The 18125-nt window shown below is 45.0% G+C and overlaps 1 protein-coding gene across 4 annotated transcripts in view; it reads left to right on the top strand.

Annotated features, from left to right (window-relative positions):
• The window catches only part of PLS3 (plastin 3), a 49590-nt gene that overhangs the window by 28915 nt on the left and 2550 nt on the right, over nt 1-18125 (top strand). For all 4 annotated transcript variants that reach the window (XM_084213124.1, XM_084213127.1, XM_084213126.1 and 1 more), the window contains exons 2-14: nt 338-424; nt 6981-7144; nt 9404-9533; nt 9965-10097; nt 11400-11481; nt 12117-12282; nt 13361-13503; nt 14833-14928; nt 15447-15642; nt 16291-16369; nt 16537-16651; nt 16771-16904; nt 17736-17859. In XM_084213124.1, the coding sequence (XP_084069250.1) occupies nt 358-424; nt 6981-7144; nt 9404-9533; nt 9965-10097; nt 11400-11481; nt 12117-12282; nt 13361-13503; nt 14833-14928; nt 15447-15642; nt 16291-16369; nt 16537-16651; nt 16771-16904; nt 17736-17859 (1629 nt within the window). In that variant the 5' untranslated portion in view covers nt 338-357. The remainder of the gene's footprint in view (nt 1-337; nt 425-6980; nt 7145-9403; nt 9534-9964; nt 10098-11399; nt 11482-12116; nt 12283-13360; nt 13504-14832; nt 14929-15446; nt 15643-16290; nt 16370-16536; nt 16652-16770; nt 16905-17735; nt 17860-18125) is intronic.

Genomic DNA, 18125 nt, shown 5'->3' with positions numbered 1-18125 from the left:
CTGGATTCTGATTTTGTTCAAAGTCGTGGAAAATCTCTGGAGATGTGAGTTCTGACCTACAGAATACACTGACAGCAGGTACCTTAATATGTTCAGAACACCATAGTCATAAAATAACATACAGAGCTAAATATTGACAAGGCTAATGGGCTTTTTGACTTGTTAAAGAGTGTATTTCCCTTCTCTGAGTTTGACACATCTGTTTTCTTAGTGGAAAGATAAACATGGTCCCAGGAACTGTGGTGACACTGGTACTGATTGTTGCTATGCTGCTGTTGGAAACTGCTTGTTGTTGAATGCAGCCTGGTTTCATACAGCCTTCTTTTTCTCTCTTTAGGTACTCCCTAAATTCATGAGATGGCCAACACCATGCAAATCTCCAAAGATGAGCTGGAGGAACTCAAGGAGGCTTTTGCTAAAGTTGGTAAGTCACACTGAGGAGGGCACCTTGCTCCTGTCTGCTGCACATTTGAATTGGGTTTATCCCACCCCTGTGATGAGCAGCAGTGCCAGCAGGATGTGGCCATTGTGCTGCTCTCATGATTGTCTCTGTGCCAAGGAGTCCCTTGGCAGCTTTGTTGCTCTGGCTTGTCACTGTGGCCAAGGTGCACAAAGGCAGGGACAAGGCAGTCTGGCTATCAGGGAGCACTGGCAGACAGCCCTGCACTCTTGCTCCAGGGTGGGCTTTGTTGCTTCCTGATGGCAGAAGAAATATCCAAACAGGTTTTGCATTGCTTTGGCCTTGGCAGCACTTCAGGGCTTGCAGAGTGCTTGGTTGTGGTGGTGTTGGTTTGGCAGACTGGCTGAGCTGTGTGCATGGGCAGTGTAGGTGCTGCGTTTCTGCCTTGTGCAGGTGCATTTTGGGGCTTGTAAGCAAGGCCAGTTTCGGAGCAGCTCGTGGTGATGATCAATGCCTTGTGCTGAGCACACCTCCATTGCCCTCTGGTGGCTCCAGCTCTGCTGACCTCCCCCAGCCTGCTGTGCTCCAGGGGCTGCACAGCCTCCTCCAGGGCTGCTCCTCCTGCCTCCCAGCTTTCCCCCTGTGCTGGCATCACAGGAGCCTCTGGCAGGCTGCTTCAGGAAGCTGAAATGGGCAAAGAACTGACATAATGGAAAACATGTTTTTCTGTTGGTTCAGTTTCTTGATATGGCTCACTGACGGGTCAGAGAACCAGCAGGGAGGGGTGGGACGGGCGCTGGAGCACAGCCCTGGGGGACTGAGGTCAGTGGGTTCAGCTGGGGAACCACACCCAGGACTGGCACTGGCCAGGATCAAGTTGCACAAGCAGCGAGAGCCAGCATTTTGTTTTCCTAGCTGGACATGGGCATCACTTGAGCACTGGTTATATTTATAAAATCATAGTAGCCTCTGATCTGTATTGGGTGGTACCACCCTCTAGGGCAGGGTGGCTGTGAAAGCTCTCACTTGCTCAGAATTTCCCACCTGCAAAGAGAAATGCGAATTTCAGAGGCAACTGATTCCCATGGACCAGCAACCCCTGGTGGAACTTGAAGCAAGTTGCATTTTAAGGAGTTCCCTCTCCTCTCTTGCTCTTAAGACTTTTGCAGCAGGTAGAAATGACCTGCCACAGAGGGAGATGTTCCTTGGGAGGAAGCATAGTGTTTCTCTCTGTCTAATGTGCCTCTTAGTGCAGTCTCATTAAGGCTGAGATGTAGGCAGCCTGTTCTGTCCTTGGGTACATTTAAAATTATTAACCTCTCTGGAATGTGGTGGCTTTTTGTCATTAGTGTGGGGGAAATGACCAAGATTAGGTTGGAAACATGGAGAAACACAAGTCAAATCCTGGTTTCTTGTAGGAAACCAGCTCACCCTGCTCAGGATGTGGGTCCCTGTTTGGTTTTAAATTATAAAGGCAGTGTCAGAACTTTAATGTTAATGAGAAATGTGCTAATTATCCTGGACATACCCACAAATGAGATAGGATCTGCTAGTTCCTTTCAACTGCCTTGTTTTGTGTGCTTTAGGCATGGTAGAGCCCGCAAGCATGTGGGACACACCTGTCAGGAGTGTCTTTAATGCTCTCATTCCCTTTATTCTTGCCTAAAGGATCCATGTTTGCCCTGGGATGTAGAGCTGGTCGCTGGCTGGGTGACTGCCTTTCACTGTGAACTTCTAACAGCATCTGCAGTCAATGTGAGCAGAAGCTGCACTAGGACTGCTGTGTAAAGTGAAGCCTGCTTTTCATCTCCCAGCTATCTGGAAGATTTGGAACACGGCTGAGAGCCATGGTTATAGCAAAACTCAGCTGGTTGGCTTCTAGGATGTCATGAAGGAGATGTAGGAAGGAGGAAACATTTTCACAGGGTGGTTGCTGCTCACCAAGATGTGCCCTGCTCCAGTGCACAGCTGGTTGGGCTTCCTGGAGACCTGCTTTAACTCCAGCATGGGGCACCTTGCTGCTCTGGATGGGTAGGTTGATGGGGCTTTAAAGGTGTCTGTTTGACCAGCTTTTCTGTCTGCAGCTGGACTGGATTGAGATATCTGGGGATGCTGGAAGGCAGTGAGGTGTGTTAGTTACTATGTGCTCTGTCACCACTTGCCTTCCATGCCACTTGGAGGTATTTCCTTTCTCCCATACAACTGATGTGCTGTTCTCTGACAGCCAGCAAAAGGCATGAGTTCCATAGACATCCCACTGCTTATTAAAACAGTCCACAGGTGAGAAACCAGTGTTGAAGGTTATCACTAAAGCCAGCTATAGGAAGCAGCTCCCACCATCCTACAGGCAGTTATTTGTCCTGGAACTGATCCAAGTGGTAAAGAGCAGTGGGGGGAAAAAAGCTTTGTAATGTTTGAAAACAGTAATTAGTGGGGCATTGGAACTGTCTAGGCTTTGAGTGACCCACAGGTTAGTGGGAGAAGAACAGGTTGCTCCAGACCTCATTGGATCTCTGAATTTGTTCTGTGGAACAGGTACTTGGCCAAACAGGGGCACTTCAGAGGGGAGGCGTGGCAGAAAAAAATCCACAAACTTGCTCTGTTTATTTATCTTCATTCTCCCTCCTTCTAAGATAAGCAGAGATAAGCATCTTTTCTGGAAACATGAAGTACTCAAAAATCATAACTGTGCTGAACACTTTGTTCGGCCCTGCAAGGTGGTAAAACAATGCTCCCAAACGTTTGCTTAGGGCAAGTAGGGATCTGTGATCCTGTGCTCCTGCTGAGCAAATGTCCTTAAAAGGAAACGTGTGGGTTACTTTCCCCTCTCGCATCCTGTTATTTAAGCTATTTTAAGTGCTTGTCCTTGGGAGGAAGCTGAGCTGGAGCTTGAAGCAGCTTTTGGGATTCGTGGCGGCTTTGCCGAGCCACCTGCGCATGGCAGAGGTGCCGTGCCTCGTGCCCTGACCTTCCCCAGGTTCAGCACGCTGGCACACATGCATCTTTCAGTGGAAATAGGAAACTTCAGATGTGCTGTAGTTTCCTCTCCATCAGGCAGGCTATAATGAATCCAGGCTGTAGCTGGTCTGTTAAAGCAATTTCGCTTTCTTCCATTAGTAATCCTGGGCAGGCGCCGAACGATTTCATTTGGGATGGCTTCTACTTGGACAGCCTCTTCAGCTGCTGAACACCAGCTCAGATTTTGTTAGAGAGTTCTGTCTGGAGTCAGGGCCTGGTGCAGGACATCCTGCAAGGCACCATATGGAGGGCCTGTAGTGATGCTGGAAATAGTTTTGGAACTGGCTGGTACTGCAGAGGTGGAGTTTTTTTGGTGGTTTATTTATTTAATTTTTTAATAGTGCTTCTTTGTACATTTGATGCCAGAAGGGGAACAGAGACAGTAAGAAGGGAAGCAGCTGCCCTGTGGAATAGGGGTCACAGGTCTATTTGTCATGTCAGGCTGGTTGACATGTTAAGAACAGGTCCATTTTCCATCTCCTAGTCAATCACTACTTGACTCTGCTACCAAGCCAGAACCACAGGCCAGCACCACTTTAAGGTAAAACCAGCAGTTTTAACACTCAAATCTGCTCTTCTGTGGCCAAGAAGCTAAAACTTGAAATGAGAGCATCTTCAGTGCAAGACCAGTAACTTGGTGTGTGGTCTTAGAGTTAAACTAACAGACCTGATTTACTTGTAATTCCCACTCCCAAGTGTCTGGCACATGGATGGATGCCCTTTTACTCTGTGAAGTAAACCAGTGGTTAATTTTTCTCCCAAAATACTATGGAAGAGTAGCTCATTCAAGTGGGTGTGTGGGATATTGTTAAGGGTTGCAAGACCTTAGGTCCTGAGTCCTGAGATTTAAAGGTTTTGAGTGAGTTAGGGTGCGTCCTTCATACTTGATTTTGTGCTGTTTGAGCCCAGTGCAGCCTTTGCTGATGGGCAAAATCTTTCTTTGTGCCATGCTGCTGACCTGTGTGAGCTCCCTTGTGAGTGTGCATTTCAGTGGCTCTTTGTATGGCAGGGCTCCTATTTATTTTATTTTCTTTTTTTAGTGAGCAAAGGTAAATCTTTGAACTAAGCACTCCTGGAGGACTGGGGAGATGCTGATTGCAGGAGTGAATGAAACCAAACTGGGCAGATGTTGAGTAAATTCCTCATACCTGACCTGCAGGGCTTCATATGTAGAACCAAGATATTAATAGGTTTAATATCCTTTTATCCATGTGTCCCTTACTGGAGTTGCAGACTTTGGAGCTCAGTTTCCTGAGAGGTTTCTGCCTCATTAAATACCATGTAAGGTTTTATCCCTTCTGCATCTGAATAGGCTCAGACATAGCACATGCAAGCCTGAATCAGAAACACTTCTGAATGCTTAACCTAGACATGTCAAGAGGAAAGACTGTATTAAATCTGAATCAAAACTGGTTCCCATCAGGGATACAATTTATATTTTGAAGTCTTATTTTTTCTGTCCTTTGCCTGCTGCTTACATCTACTGTAACATTTGGGTAGCTGTAAAACTTAGGTGGTGGATTGATTGGAAGAAGTGCTGAACAGATGTTTTTGGATTTACCTGCTTAATTTGGCAGCATGCTGAGGGATTTTGGTTGGTTCAGTCAGGCACAGGCAAAAGCAAGGGAGTTGGCTGCGGGCTGAAGGTGAAAGCAAAGTTTTATTTTAGGTTCATAGGCCCTGGAGATTAGGAAATCCCTTCTTGACTTATTTTCTTCACTGGCTGTAAGGAGGGGAAAAGATGCATATTGTAAAGCTAGATTCAGTAATAAATCACAGCTTCTTCTATTACAGTATTTTTATCTAGAGGGGAAATAGTTTGCTCATGACATCTCAGGCTGGACTGTTAATAAATCTTGCCTTTGTAAGCTTGTATTATTTCAGAATAAAATTCTAAAATTGAGGGCCAGAGAGCAGCCTATTCTTATCATTAATCATTGCCCCAAACCACTTTATTTCCTCAGCACTATTGTAAACACTGACTTTTCATAAAGTAGTTTGGTGTATTTATTATTCCACTGGAATTGATGCTCTTCCTTAGTCTGAGATGGGATGAGGAAGAGACTGGGATGTAGGAAGGAGTACAGGTTTGCTCTGGTTACTTCAGGTATTTGCCACTGAGCAGTTTCACTTTCTTGCTAACTGATAAAAACAATTTTAAAATCCCATATTCCTGTATGGATCTGGAAAATGAGGACTGGTGGTGCAGTGGTTGGAGTGGTGGTGCAAACATGCTGCTTGCTGAAGCACTGCTGTGAAACAAAACCTAAAACCCACAGAATCCTCATTAAAAGTAAATTGACCTCCACAATTTGGTTAAAAAAAAAATAACCCCGGACCTTAGAGCTATCCTGATTGTTTTCTTTAGTCTTGAAAGTATCTCCCTTCAAGCATAAATCCTGACCCCAGTGGCACTGGTGACATTCCCTCTTGAAGAAAACCAAATTCTGGGGCTGGTGCAGCTCTTGAGGCACTAAATTAACTTCCCTGGGCTGTCTGTAGCACTTGCCTACAGCAAAGGGATTTCAGCATCCTGTTCCTGAGCCAGAAATAGCACAACGTGCCCTGAATCCCTGCCTCCCCAAACATGGGGCTGGAGGGTCACACTTATGTCCTGAGGTGTGAATCTGAGCTGTACAACTGCTTCAAATGCTCTGTCTGCTTGTGGACCCAGCTCTGCTGTGAGCAGCACTCTGCTCATCCTGGTTAGCCTGGGGAAGAGGGCACCCAACCCCTGCCTGTCCACAGTGGCTGGAAAACCTCACTAGCCTGAAGAAGGGATGCTGGATTTGCCATGTGTGGTCAGTAGATGTGGTGATGTCCCCAAAGAGGTTGGGATCTGTGATGTGCAAAGCTCCAGTGTCACACTCTATTCTTGTTTTCTTCCTCACTTTAGCAGGTGACACTATCTCACAAACACATGGTGCTGCTGTGGCTCGGTGATAGACTGCGACAGCAAATGTCCTGGCAGGGCATTCTTGGGCAGCAATAAAATATCTGCAATTTGCTTTCAATGTTAAATGGAGAACATCATTGACAGCATGATAAAAATGCAACAGCAGAGCTGACTTGGTGTTTTTAGTTCAGAATATAAGAGGTGCTGTGTTTCATGACCATCCATTTTTAACTTGCAAGGGCTGTGGTATTTAGACATAAAAAGAGACATTCTGGAGGTTGTTTATGAAAATACAGATGTTCTGTTGTGAAACTTTAACACCAGACTGGTCACATGTGCCCAGAGTCGTTGTGGTCAGTCCTGCTTCAAAGCTGCTGCTGCCAGGGCTGGAGGGTTCCCAGGGCTTGTGCTGGGGCACTGCCTGGGGGTGTGCTGTGTGTATTTACTGTGTGCCTTTGGTCCCTACTGGTGTCCTTTGAACTATGTACTCCTTGTATTTTCGGTGTGCCCACGGATTCAGAGGTCCCCAGTGTGCAGGTTGCTCTCCATGAAGATCTTGGACATGGCAGGGGGGGTGTCACGTTTTTGCCCCTCTGCTGAGGGTCAGTTCTGTCAGGTACAGACATTTCTAAAACCTTCTGCTGCCTCTTCTCTTCTCTTCCTCAGACCTCAACAGCAATGGGTTCATCTGTGACTACGAGTTGCACGAGCTGTTCAAGGAGGCCAGCCTGCCTCTCCCTGGGTACAAAGTGAGGGAGATCATCCAGAAGCTCATGATTGATGGTGACAAGAACAAAGATGGGAAGATTAGTTTTGAAGAGTTCGTCTATGTAAGTGATATTTCTGAATTGCCAGCAGCCTGGGGGGCCCCTTTTAGACAAAGCTGAGGAGAAGTGGTCTAACCTGACTTCTCAGCCACTCACCCAAATCCTAATTTTCTTTTGACTGATCATTCTAGCAGTGTAAAAATCAGCTCTTTGTACAGGTATCTGTCTATGATCAGTCTCTGGTGCTGTTATTGACAGCCTTTAGATTTGGACAGGGGAGAAATATTGGTTGGTTTTTGACCAAAAGCCAATCAACTAACCAAAAAGAATCCATGTGGTTTTACTGTGTGATAGCTTCAATGGAGCCAAAATACTGTTTCCACATGATGTGACAACTGGAAAGAAAGACTTGCTATGATCCAAGCTTACAGTATTTACTGGAAGCTATTCAGTTTTTCCAGGCACACAGATGAATGCTTGTTTTCCCTGTGTATCAGTATAATTTCCTTTCTTGGTTTAATGGGACTGCAAGTATTTGCTAAAGAGTTGAAAGAGCATTTCAAGACACACTTGGATTTGTGTTAGGTGCTAATCTAGGAAAATTCAAATCTCTTGCCTTGAAAGGGAAGAACAGGAATAAGGTGATGGGACAAGTTGGAGGATCAGTCTCTTTTAGTAGAAATAAGCCAGAATTTAAACATTTATTAATTTTTACAAAAGTGCAAGACTCCTTCAATGTATGTTTATCATCCTTTTGATACTCTGATGACTGATTGTGGACTGAAGGAGTAATTAAAGTATGTGCAGTACATTGAGGGAGCTGTTTTCATGTCAATTAGTTTTCTTGATATTTCTTAATTTATCTTCACTTTCTGTTCCTTAATTGTTTTCAGACCCTCTGAACTTTTTGAGTTCGGAGTCAACTAGTAAGTTGGAGTTTGCAGTTTGTAAACACTTGCATGCTGGGTGCACGTTTGGTTTGAGCTGGTCCATGACTCTTAACTTTGCACTAGGAAGGAAGAAATAAATAAATATCTTCTGTCACATTTGAAAGGTACCAATGATAGAGTAAAGACGAAATGTCTTGGGGCAGCTGAGGTGTACATTAGCAGCAATGCTTAGCTGTATGATTTTTACAAACTGAGCTCTTGCTCTGAGCATTTTTGCTGGAGTTTGATACCAAGAATGACATGAACTGTCTTTACATTGGGACCAAGTGACTTAGTGGTACCTCAGCATTAGAGCACATATTCTCAAGAATAGGGTAGTTAACCCAGGAAATTTTAAAATAAATAGGTCTAAAACAAACTCCTTGTGGTTAAAGCCAACCAACCAGAAATCCTCCAACTTTTGGACTCTTCAGTCAGCTTTACCTGATCAACCTCTGCATGCCAGCAGGGGATGATATAACTGCACTGAATCATCATTTTGACTTGCCACCTTCCCTGTGTTTAGGGGACAGGGAAGGTACAGTGTGACAACCAGCACCCTGGCCCTGTAGTTTCATTGACCTTTTCTGGGTGGTGTCTAGAGAACCTCTACACATTTCATTTGTGTTTTCAGCTTGGTTGAAACTAATCTAGTTTAGTTTTGAGGGAGTTACAGTAGGCTTTCCAGCCACTGAATGTGTTTTTTACCAATAGCTGCTCAGTTCTGTAGGGCCTTGAGGCCACTAACAGTAGCATCCAACCTGTCCAAATGGCATGTGCAGTCTTCTGTGCTAAAGCATCTTTCTGCCCTCCAACAAGAGGGTGTTTCACCAGTTAGGTGAAGCCTGCTTTTGAGGAAGGGGGAATCTTTACTTGGAGCACTCATTGTTACACTTTATTGCAGATTTGACTGTTACATGCTTAAAGAGAATTGTTTCTTGGGTTGTGGGTGAAGTGTTTTGTGTGAACTAAAGTCACAGTCACATGAGCATCTGGCTTACACAGAAAGGTTAAAATTGCACCACAGCTTTCTCAAGTTTGGCCCTGCAGGACCTGCTGCATGTGTTACCCGTGCTCAGACTGCAAAGGTTTCGTGTTTTTTTTTTTTCTTGTGGTCTCCTGAAATCTACTTGTAAAGGTAAATCTGTGCAAGGTCCTTCATGCCTAATGCTTCTGTTTCAATAGGCACTTGCAGTGTGTGTTTGGGAAAGTGGGATGACTCTGCCCACTGTCCATGTCAGATTTAACACCACCACACCCCTGCTGGGCCCTTCACATTTGCTGATTTTACTGTGAAGTTTGCTTTAAAGCTGAGAAGAAATAGCTCCTTCTGTGGTCCTTTTTGCTTATGAAGATGAATTTTTCTTGCCTAACGGAGCACTTTCAATTGTAGATTTTCCAAGAGGTGAAAAGCAGCGATATCGCTAAAACGTTCCGGAGAGCCATCAACAGGAAGGAGGGAATCTGTGCCATTGGGGGCACCTCCGAGCTCTCCAGCGAGGGCACCCAGCACTCCTACTCAGGTACCACTCTGCCTTCACCCTTCTCTGGGGTTTTTGGAGGTCCTGTGCCCAAACCAGCCCATTTCTACCACGCCATGCCGTGTGCTGTGCTCTAGTTCTCTGAGAGCTGAGTGATCTCACGTCAGGGTGAAAGCAGGACAGAATTTATGTGCTGCAAATTTAATAGTGTGTGAGTGAAATGTGTTCTTATTTGCTTGCTGATGAAGTCCTTGTGTCACACTTGAGTGTGATAAGATTGTGAAGTAGCAAGTAAATACCAGAAATATCCTGATAGTTGTGAGCATCTTCTTTCTTTAAACTTCATGTGACTAATAAGATGTGTGGTAATGATAGAGGGGCTGTTATTTCCCTGGGCTATTGTACTCTGCTTCTTTTGGGAAAATCTTTGTTATGAAAAAAACCTGTATTAAATTTATGATTGGTTATCGTAGAGGAAGAGAAATATGCCTTTGTAAACTGGATAAACAAAGCCCTGGAGAATGATCCCGACTGTCGGCACGTTATTCCAATGAACCCAAATACAGATGACCTGTTCAAAGCTGTGGGAGATGGGATTGTGCTCTGGTAAGTCATGATGGCTCCTGAATTAAAGAAGTTAAAAATCAGCAAGATAACTTCCTGAAAATGCAGTGTGGGGAATTTTCATCCTGATCTAGGCTGGTTTTGTGAGTGGTGTGTGTGCAAAACATTTTGCACGTATAAAAAGAGGCTCAGTCTCTCAGGCTTTCATTGCCATTGTGTGATGCCTCAGCTTTGGTGCCAGCTGATATTTCCATCCAGTGCTTTTGTTTGGGCTTGAGACTGAGTTTGCTGAGAGGGCAGAAGGAGCTTTGTGGGGGCAGGAGTTGTCCTGGTGCAAACTCAGCCTGGTGCTGGGTGTTTTGAGGAGAGGCACATGTGATAAATGACCCATTCTCTTGGATGCTTAGGCAGACAGTGTTCTCCATGGGAATGTTAGTGACCTTATTATGCATTAACCCAAAAATGGATTTTCTGGGAGTCTTCTTGTTCTTTTTAATAACTGCACTAAGTAGGTTTGGTGACTTATTCTGTTACATGCTGAGAACAGAAGGCATCCAGGGCTGCTAAATACCAGCAGCCTTCTGTGTATGAGATTTTTGTTGGTTTTATGGGTTAGGTTAATTTGTTTTATTATAAGTGAAATAATACAGTGGAGAACTGGATCAACCTGGAATTTCAGGATCTCTGTATTAATGCACAAAGTAAGTTTAAGTGAGTTACCTCATCTCTTTAACTGCTTTTATTTTTTAACTTTAGCTTGTGATGCATATTTTTAGTTTATTTATTTCCCAAGTTTCAAGTAATTCATGGCTTTAGGCAAAGAGTGAACTGAGTAGGAAGTAGTTCATACTATAAAGTTTAAATTTGCCATTTTTGGTGTTGATTAAAAATTCATTGTGCTCACATGCTCCCCACTGAGCTCTCCAAGTGTTTGTTCTTTTTTGGGGCAGGTTTTCTTGCCAGAAGTAGTAAACCTTTACAATAGGAGGAAGTTTGTTGTCTTACTAGAATGTGCAGTGGATGTCAGCAGAGCAATGAGTCTTCACTAGTTCAGGGACTACACTGTGAATAATTCATGTGCTCTTTTTGCTCCAGCAGCTGAGATCAGTAGTGGCTGGGAACATGTTTAAAGTTTCAGGCTTAGCTATTAGTTACAAATACATTCTTGATAATGTAAATATTAACTTCTGATTTATGCAGTCTTGATTTTTATGTAAAAAAAATTACACAAAAACAAGCAGGCTAAAGGAAATGTGCTGTGGTGAGTTTTGTCACAGTGCATTGAGTTTTGCTCAGATTAAATACTAAGTGTTGTTCAAATATCACTGGTTTTCCTCCTAACAGCAAAATGATCAATCTTTCTGTTCCTGACACAATTGATGAAAGAGCAATTAATAAGAAGAAACTCACACCATTCATAATTCAGGTATAAAGCATTTCTATATTTTATTTTCTGAAATTCATATTAATATAGAATTAATGAATGTAGCATGGTGGCTCAAGGCATTATTGTGGAATGTTGGAAAGGAGCAAATTTTATAGCTTCTGTTTAATTATTAAATGCAGTTTTGTACCATGCATAATTGACAGTTCTGTGGGCATGGTTAAAGAATGCTGAATTAATGACAAAATGGGTAAAGTGGCTGAAATGCCATGCACACATGATACTGCTGTGGTGATTAGGTGCAGCACTGTCTTTTTTAAACAACGTGATGTTGGTGTTAACCATGAATCATTTCATACTAGGGCAGGTTGTTTTTGTGAGGATCCCTCTGTGTGTGTAAATTAGCACTTCTCTAGCCTTATTCTTGTTGATGCCACTAGATGCAGTTAACTCAGAGGCTGAAACTGAATACCAGAGGCTGAAATTAAACCCTGGTGCCTGCTTCAGTTCTTATTGATTCAGCCTGATGCCACCACAGCTCCCTTAAAACCTCAGCTGGGAGTGTTTCCTCTGAGCTGGAGCAAGGGCAAGGGGGGAAGCTGCACTCTGCTGGTGCTGGATGAAAGGGAAAGCAGCCTCTCCCTGGGCTGTGTGTGACTGGGCTCTGCTGCTTGCAGGAGAACCTGAACCTGGCCTTGAATTCCGCGTCTGCCATCGGCTGCCATGTGGTCAACATTGGCGCGGAGGACTTGAGGGAAGGGAAGCCCCACCTGGTCCTGGGGCTGCTCTGGCAGGTCATCAAGATCGGCCTCTTTGCTGACATCGAGCTCAGCAGAAATGAAGGTAATGAAATCCTGGGTGATTCCCCTGCAGCATGGACACACCTGGCTTGTGCTGCCAGCCCCAGCCCTGCCCCTGCCCTCCCTCCTCTCTGCGGAAGGAGGATCACCGGGCTGTGTGCCCAGCTGAAGGAATGTTCTCCAGCCTGGTGGTAGCTGTGCAGCAGGGTCATGCAGGTGGGCTCTGCCAGCCTGCTGATGGGGATCAGCCTTGCAGAGCTGGCTGAGCACCAGCCTGTAAGTCAAGATGCAGCTTGGCTTGAACCTGGGCTCACACTGCTTGGTGATGCCCTAGGCTGCTCCAGCTGCAGGCTCCTGTGGTGTTGGGATGTGGCAAAAGCTGCTTGGGTCCTGTTAGGTTTATAGACAACTGCACAGCTTTCTCAAAAAAAAATTAAAAAGGGGGCTTCAGCTCTGTGGTAGTTATTTGGTTCTAAAATTTTCCTTGCTACTGTCAGTGGAGCAGCTTGAGCTCTCACTTTGTCCTTGGTGGTGAGAGACTGATGCTGCAGGTCTCTCCCTGTGCTCACCTGGTCCTGCATGACAGCCTCCAGAATTTAAACTTTTTCAAATCATCTGAAGAGCTCTGATATTCCTGCATGTGCTATCAGAGCATCCAGATGATGGAAGGGCTTCAGTGTCTTTTATTTATGCTTCCCCATCATGAAGTGTTGACATTGTTTGGTTTAGATTGAAAATTCATGGCAAAGGAAGCACTGGCCAGCTGAAAGGGTGCTTATCTTGGCTCCTCTGGGTTTTTTAAATGGTGCTTATGAAACTGCTTGGAAGCATTTTTCATTGACATAGAAGTGCATTTGCATTTAGCTTCCTGTCATCAGCTTAAAAGACAGCACATAAAGTCCAGAGAATTTTGTTACATAAGAAAAGGGAAAATACTCTTTTACACATATATTTCTAGATCATTTATACTCCTGTGTAACAACCAACTCAGGAAAACTCTGCTAATACCCAGAATATTTTGACATAATCAGTAGTTGGTATTGTACCCCCCTGAAATCTTGCTGCAGCTCAAATTCTGGCCTCCAGGTTTGACTCTTCCCTCACAATCCTTTTTCTTGTAGCACTGGCTGCCTTACTTCGTGATGGTGAAAATCTGGAGGACCTTATGAAGCTATCCCCAGAAGAGCTGCTCCTAAGATGGGCCAACTTCCACCTGGAGAACGCAGGCTGGCAAAAAATCACTAACTTCAGCTTAGATATCAAGGTACCAAAGCTCTCCTGGTTTGCAGTGCCTGGGAAAAGACTGGGAGCTGGACAGGGATGTGTTTGCATGTGCAAATGAGGCCTTTGATCCTCAGGCAGGACCTTTCTTGACCCTAACTCACTGAGTGGTCTTGCCAGGGGGGGTTTGGATGTTGCATTTGAGGTCCTGCAGTGCTGGTCTCTTTTGCCATGAGGGTGAGCCCAGGGTTGAACTGTCTGTTTCCTCCAGTGCTGCTGTTGTGTGTTTTAATCAGCTATGAAACTGGTATTGCTTATATGTTTTCAAATGTCCTTAATCCATATTTTGATGGAGATAGCAGGGGGAAATGCTTCACTGGAGAGTGAGACTTCCACACACTCTTGGCAGGTGATGGCATTTCATCTAAAGTGTCATGGGCTGGAGAGAGGAAGGCAGACAAGAGCTCTTACTCTTCACCCTGGGCTTAGTAGGAATGGGAGTGGGGACTCCTAAAGCTGCTTTTCACATGTGTGTGGGAGCACTGGTGAGAAATGGAGGAAGGGGACTGTGGATCAGTGTGGGGCATCTGGACATTAGTCTCAGCAGTTTTCTGGAGCTTATTCACATGGCCAGCAGTTTCAAGTAGGAGAAAGAACATTGAGATAGGAAAAAAAAAGATAATTGAGGTGTGTGAGGATCATAGATCTGACCTGTTGTGTGCATGGTCACTCTTATTTCCAACTGCAAAATTACTTACAGCTTTGCTGATAGCTGTTGGCTTCTCTGGTGCATCCCCCTAGGCTGCCATGATGTGCTGAGGTCCTCCTTAGTGCTGAGGACTAAAAACATATAGTTGATAGATAATCACTACAGCTCTTGGCTCCTCCTGTTTGTCACCATCCCTGGCCTCTCTCCTCTAAGCTGTTCTAGCTCATGCACAGGCACAGAAGAAAACATTCAGACATCTTCATAATCAGCTTTTTGCTTGGAATTTGTCTTCACTGAGCCATTTTCATCATTGCTGTGGCAGTAGGAATGGCTGCCTTGGGGCATCTGGGGGCCATGAGTGTGAGCAGCATGGGGTCGCTGCCTCCTCCAGCCACTGCAGAGCTTGTAGCAAAGGCAGCTTTCAAACAGCCAAACCACATAATTGTCATCTTAAATATTTCTAACCTTTTGCCTTTGTTTCCTTTCCTGCTGCCTGGATTTCTACCATTGTGCTCTCTTTTAAGCTTACAGATTTTGGCAATTCAGTAAAGGTACATAAGCCAATTATGCATGGTGACTTGCTAAAAATGAGCTTGAAGTGAATTGTTATGGTGTAGTCACTGCTGTGCAGGAGAGCTGAATTTTCTTTTTCATTCATTTCAGGATTCCAGAGCCTATTTCCACCTCCTCAATCAAATTGCCCCCAAAGGGCAGAAAGAAGGAGAGCCTCAGATTGATATTAACATGTCGGGTTTCAATGTAAGTATTCAGGCTGTCATGTCCTCGTCCTGTAGAATCCTGAGCTCCCTGTACCCTGTCATTGCCCCATGACATCTGGGTAACCTGGTATCTTAATTTCTAGAGGGTGTACAGTGTCAGTGACCATGTGCACACCTCAGGTGTGTGCTCAATGAGTGCTTGCTGCCAGCCTGGTCAATTAACAGAGACGATTGAGAAATCCTCTGTGGGCTTGCTCCATTGGGGAGCATATTGACTTCTTTTGAGCCACTAAGTCCCAAAAGCGTTAAAATTTGACAGCATGTGAGCTTGGAAAGAAAAGAAGGCTAAGAAAATGCTAAGAAAAATAGCAAGACCAGCCGTGACAGTGGCACAGCAGCAGGGGTTGGTGTGTGTGCCTCATCCCTTCACCCAGCTGGCGACTGATGCCAAACGTGGACTGGTGACATTGCTCCAGACAGTGCTCAGGAGCTTCCCATCTGCTGTGTGGTGTATCCCAGTGTGTTCCATGACAGCTGCTGTCCATGTCATCCCTGCAGGAGAAGGATGACTTGCGCAGGGCAGAGTTCATGCTGCAGCAGGCAGATCGGCTGGGCTGCCGGCAGTTCGTCACGCCGGCTGACGTGGTCAGTGGCAACCCCAAACTGAACCTGGCCTTCGTGGCCAACCTGTTCAACAAGTACCCAGCACTTACCAAGCCTGAGAACCAGGACATCGACTGGACCCTCTTGGAAGGTGATGGCCCTTATCAGTCACAAAATGAGCAGGAGGGGACAGTAAAGTAAACAGTTGTGTCACGGGAGGCTGTGCCCTGCAGAAGTATCTCTGTTGGAGTAACACCTATGATTTGAGGCTTCAGTGCTGCACTGGTTGTTTACTCATTTGGGGCAGATGAGAAGGGCACCTGGCAGCCTGTTCAGCTGCTCTGACCCTGTTGTGGAGCCTGAACCTGCAGGCACACTGCCAGCATCCCATCACTCACCATGCTGGGGAGTTTGGTTTTGCCATTTCCTGTGGTGGGCAAGAAAACCTCAGAAATGCAGTGAGATGTGCATGGGAATGCTAACTGATGGCACAACTGTGACTAGGCTGTGACAGCAGTTAGCTAACACCCATGTGAAAGACCTTTCTGCTCCTTTTTCTTGCAGAAAGTGCAAAAGGCTTTTCTGAGGCCTGAGGAAATCAAAATGACATCTAAGACTAGATAGCATGGTCACCCTCTTTCTTTGAAAAAAATTATAGTAGAAAAAAAAAAATACTCTTTCTCTGCTTCAAACCTCCTGGTGAGCTCTGCTGCTCAAAGCTCCCTGCCTTGCAGGATGGAAATCCCTGCTCAGCTTTGAACTTGCAGAATTTGCAATGAACCTGTTTTCCATCATGTAGGAGAGACACGTGAGGAACGGACCTTCCGCAACTGGATGAACTCCCTGGGTGTGAACCCCCACGTAAATCACCTCTATGGGTAAGCTTTAGGCTCTTGGGAGACACAGCCTTTTTTTTTTTCTTCTTTTTATTGTTGTTGTTGAAATTGCAAACACTTGTAAAGAATAGTAATTATTCATGATGTGACAAAGTCAGAGTGCACTCAATTCTCGGAGCGTTCGACTTAATCCGTGTTTTCCACTTTAGTGATCTCCAAGATGCACTGGTAATACTGCAATTATATGAGAAGATCAAAGTTCCTGTTGACTGGAATAAGGTTAACAAGCCTCCATACCCAAAACTTGGAGCAAATATGAAAAAGGTAAACATGTCAAAAGACTTTAAAGGAAGCCATGGACACTAAAACTTCCTGTTCGAGACTTCCAGTCAAGTGTGGGTGTTTGTGAGTGATTTTGCTGTTTAAACTCTTGTCCTGTGTAGCTGGAAAACTGTAACTACGCTGTAGACTTGGGAAAGCATCCAGCTAAATTCTCCCTGGTTGGCATTGGAGGGCAGGATCTGAATGATGGAAACCCAACGCTGACACTGGCCTTGGTCTGGCAGTTGATGAGAAGGTAGGACCCCTTTCAAACATGTGAAACTTGTGAATGTACAGGATTTGGGAAGTTTCTTCCACGAGAGCATTGCAGTACCTGGAACAGGTCACCCAGAATGATTGTAAAACCTCTGTCCTTTGGGGGGTGGCTGAGACACACCTGGACAAAACTGTGATAGAGCTGCACATGAGAGGCTGGAGCAGACACCTCTGGACACCCTGTTGATCATCCTGTGACAGGGATCACCTCTCTCACCTGCTCAAGTCTGGTCCACAAGCAGAAACCCTGAGCAGTAACATTACACAACTTTTATGTTCTGATTTTTAATTGGAAATTGAGAGGGAAACGTTCTGGGACTGCTTTATAGATTTTTTTTGCATTGGAGTGGGGGAAAGAAGAAACTTAATAACAGATAAAATTGATCTTCCTGTTACCTAGTTCTGAAGAATTGTAAGATTATGCAAATATATGTCTGGAAAAAAGGTGCATGGTAGCTCCTAATTTGACATTGGAGGTCTGAATGCCAGCTCCTGAGGAAATTCATACCTTTTAGGTATGGAGCAAATGCTCAATGATAAAATAGTTTAACAAGTGTCATGAGCCGAGGCAATTTTTTGAGCTCCTATTAAAGGACACGAAATGCTAGAAAGATTAATGCTTTAACAGAAATCACACTTCAGATAAGATACATGGTTCTTTCTTTTTCCTAAAGGAGTTTAAAAAAAAAACCCAAACCCAGAGCTGAGACTATGTAAAGGCTTTCCAAGCTGCCATGGCTCATGTTGCATCCTGGCTGCGTGGCTTTGTCCTGGCTCTGTGCCTAACCTTGTTCTCTCTGCTGGTTCTCAGGTACACACTGAATGTCCTCGAGGACCTGGGTGATGGTCAGAAAGCCAACGATGACATTATAGTCAGCTGGGTAAACCAGACCCTGAAAGAAGCTGGCAAGTCCACCTCCATCCAGAACTTCAAGGTACAGGTTCCCTTCTTGCCTAAAAAAGGAGATAAGTGCCCAAAAATTTTTTCTTCAGCTGGAGGAACAGCAGGGGCATCTTAGAAAGGGTTTAAACAGGGCAGGATTCAACTGTGCTGGGAACTGAGTGGCTTCAAGTTACAAGACAGGAGAATGTTTAGGACTGCCCATAGTGGGGAATAGTGCCTGAGGAGGGGGGTGGGCAGGATCTGGGGCAGAGATGGGAGGTGAGGTGCTGGCAAGCAAAGGGGCTGGAGCTGGTGTGC

The sequence above is a fragment of the Fringilla coelebs genome (assembly GCF_963513975.1).
Source record: "Fringilla coelebs genome assembly, chromosome: 11".
Taxonomy (NCBI): domain Eukaryota; kingdom Metazoa; phylum Chordata; class Aves; order Passeriformes; family Fringillidae; genus Fringilla; species Fringilla coelebs.
This window is presented reverse-complemented; position numbering and strand designations above follow the sequence as displayed.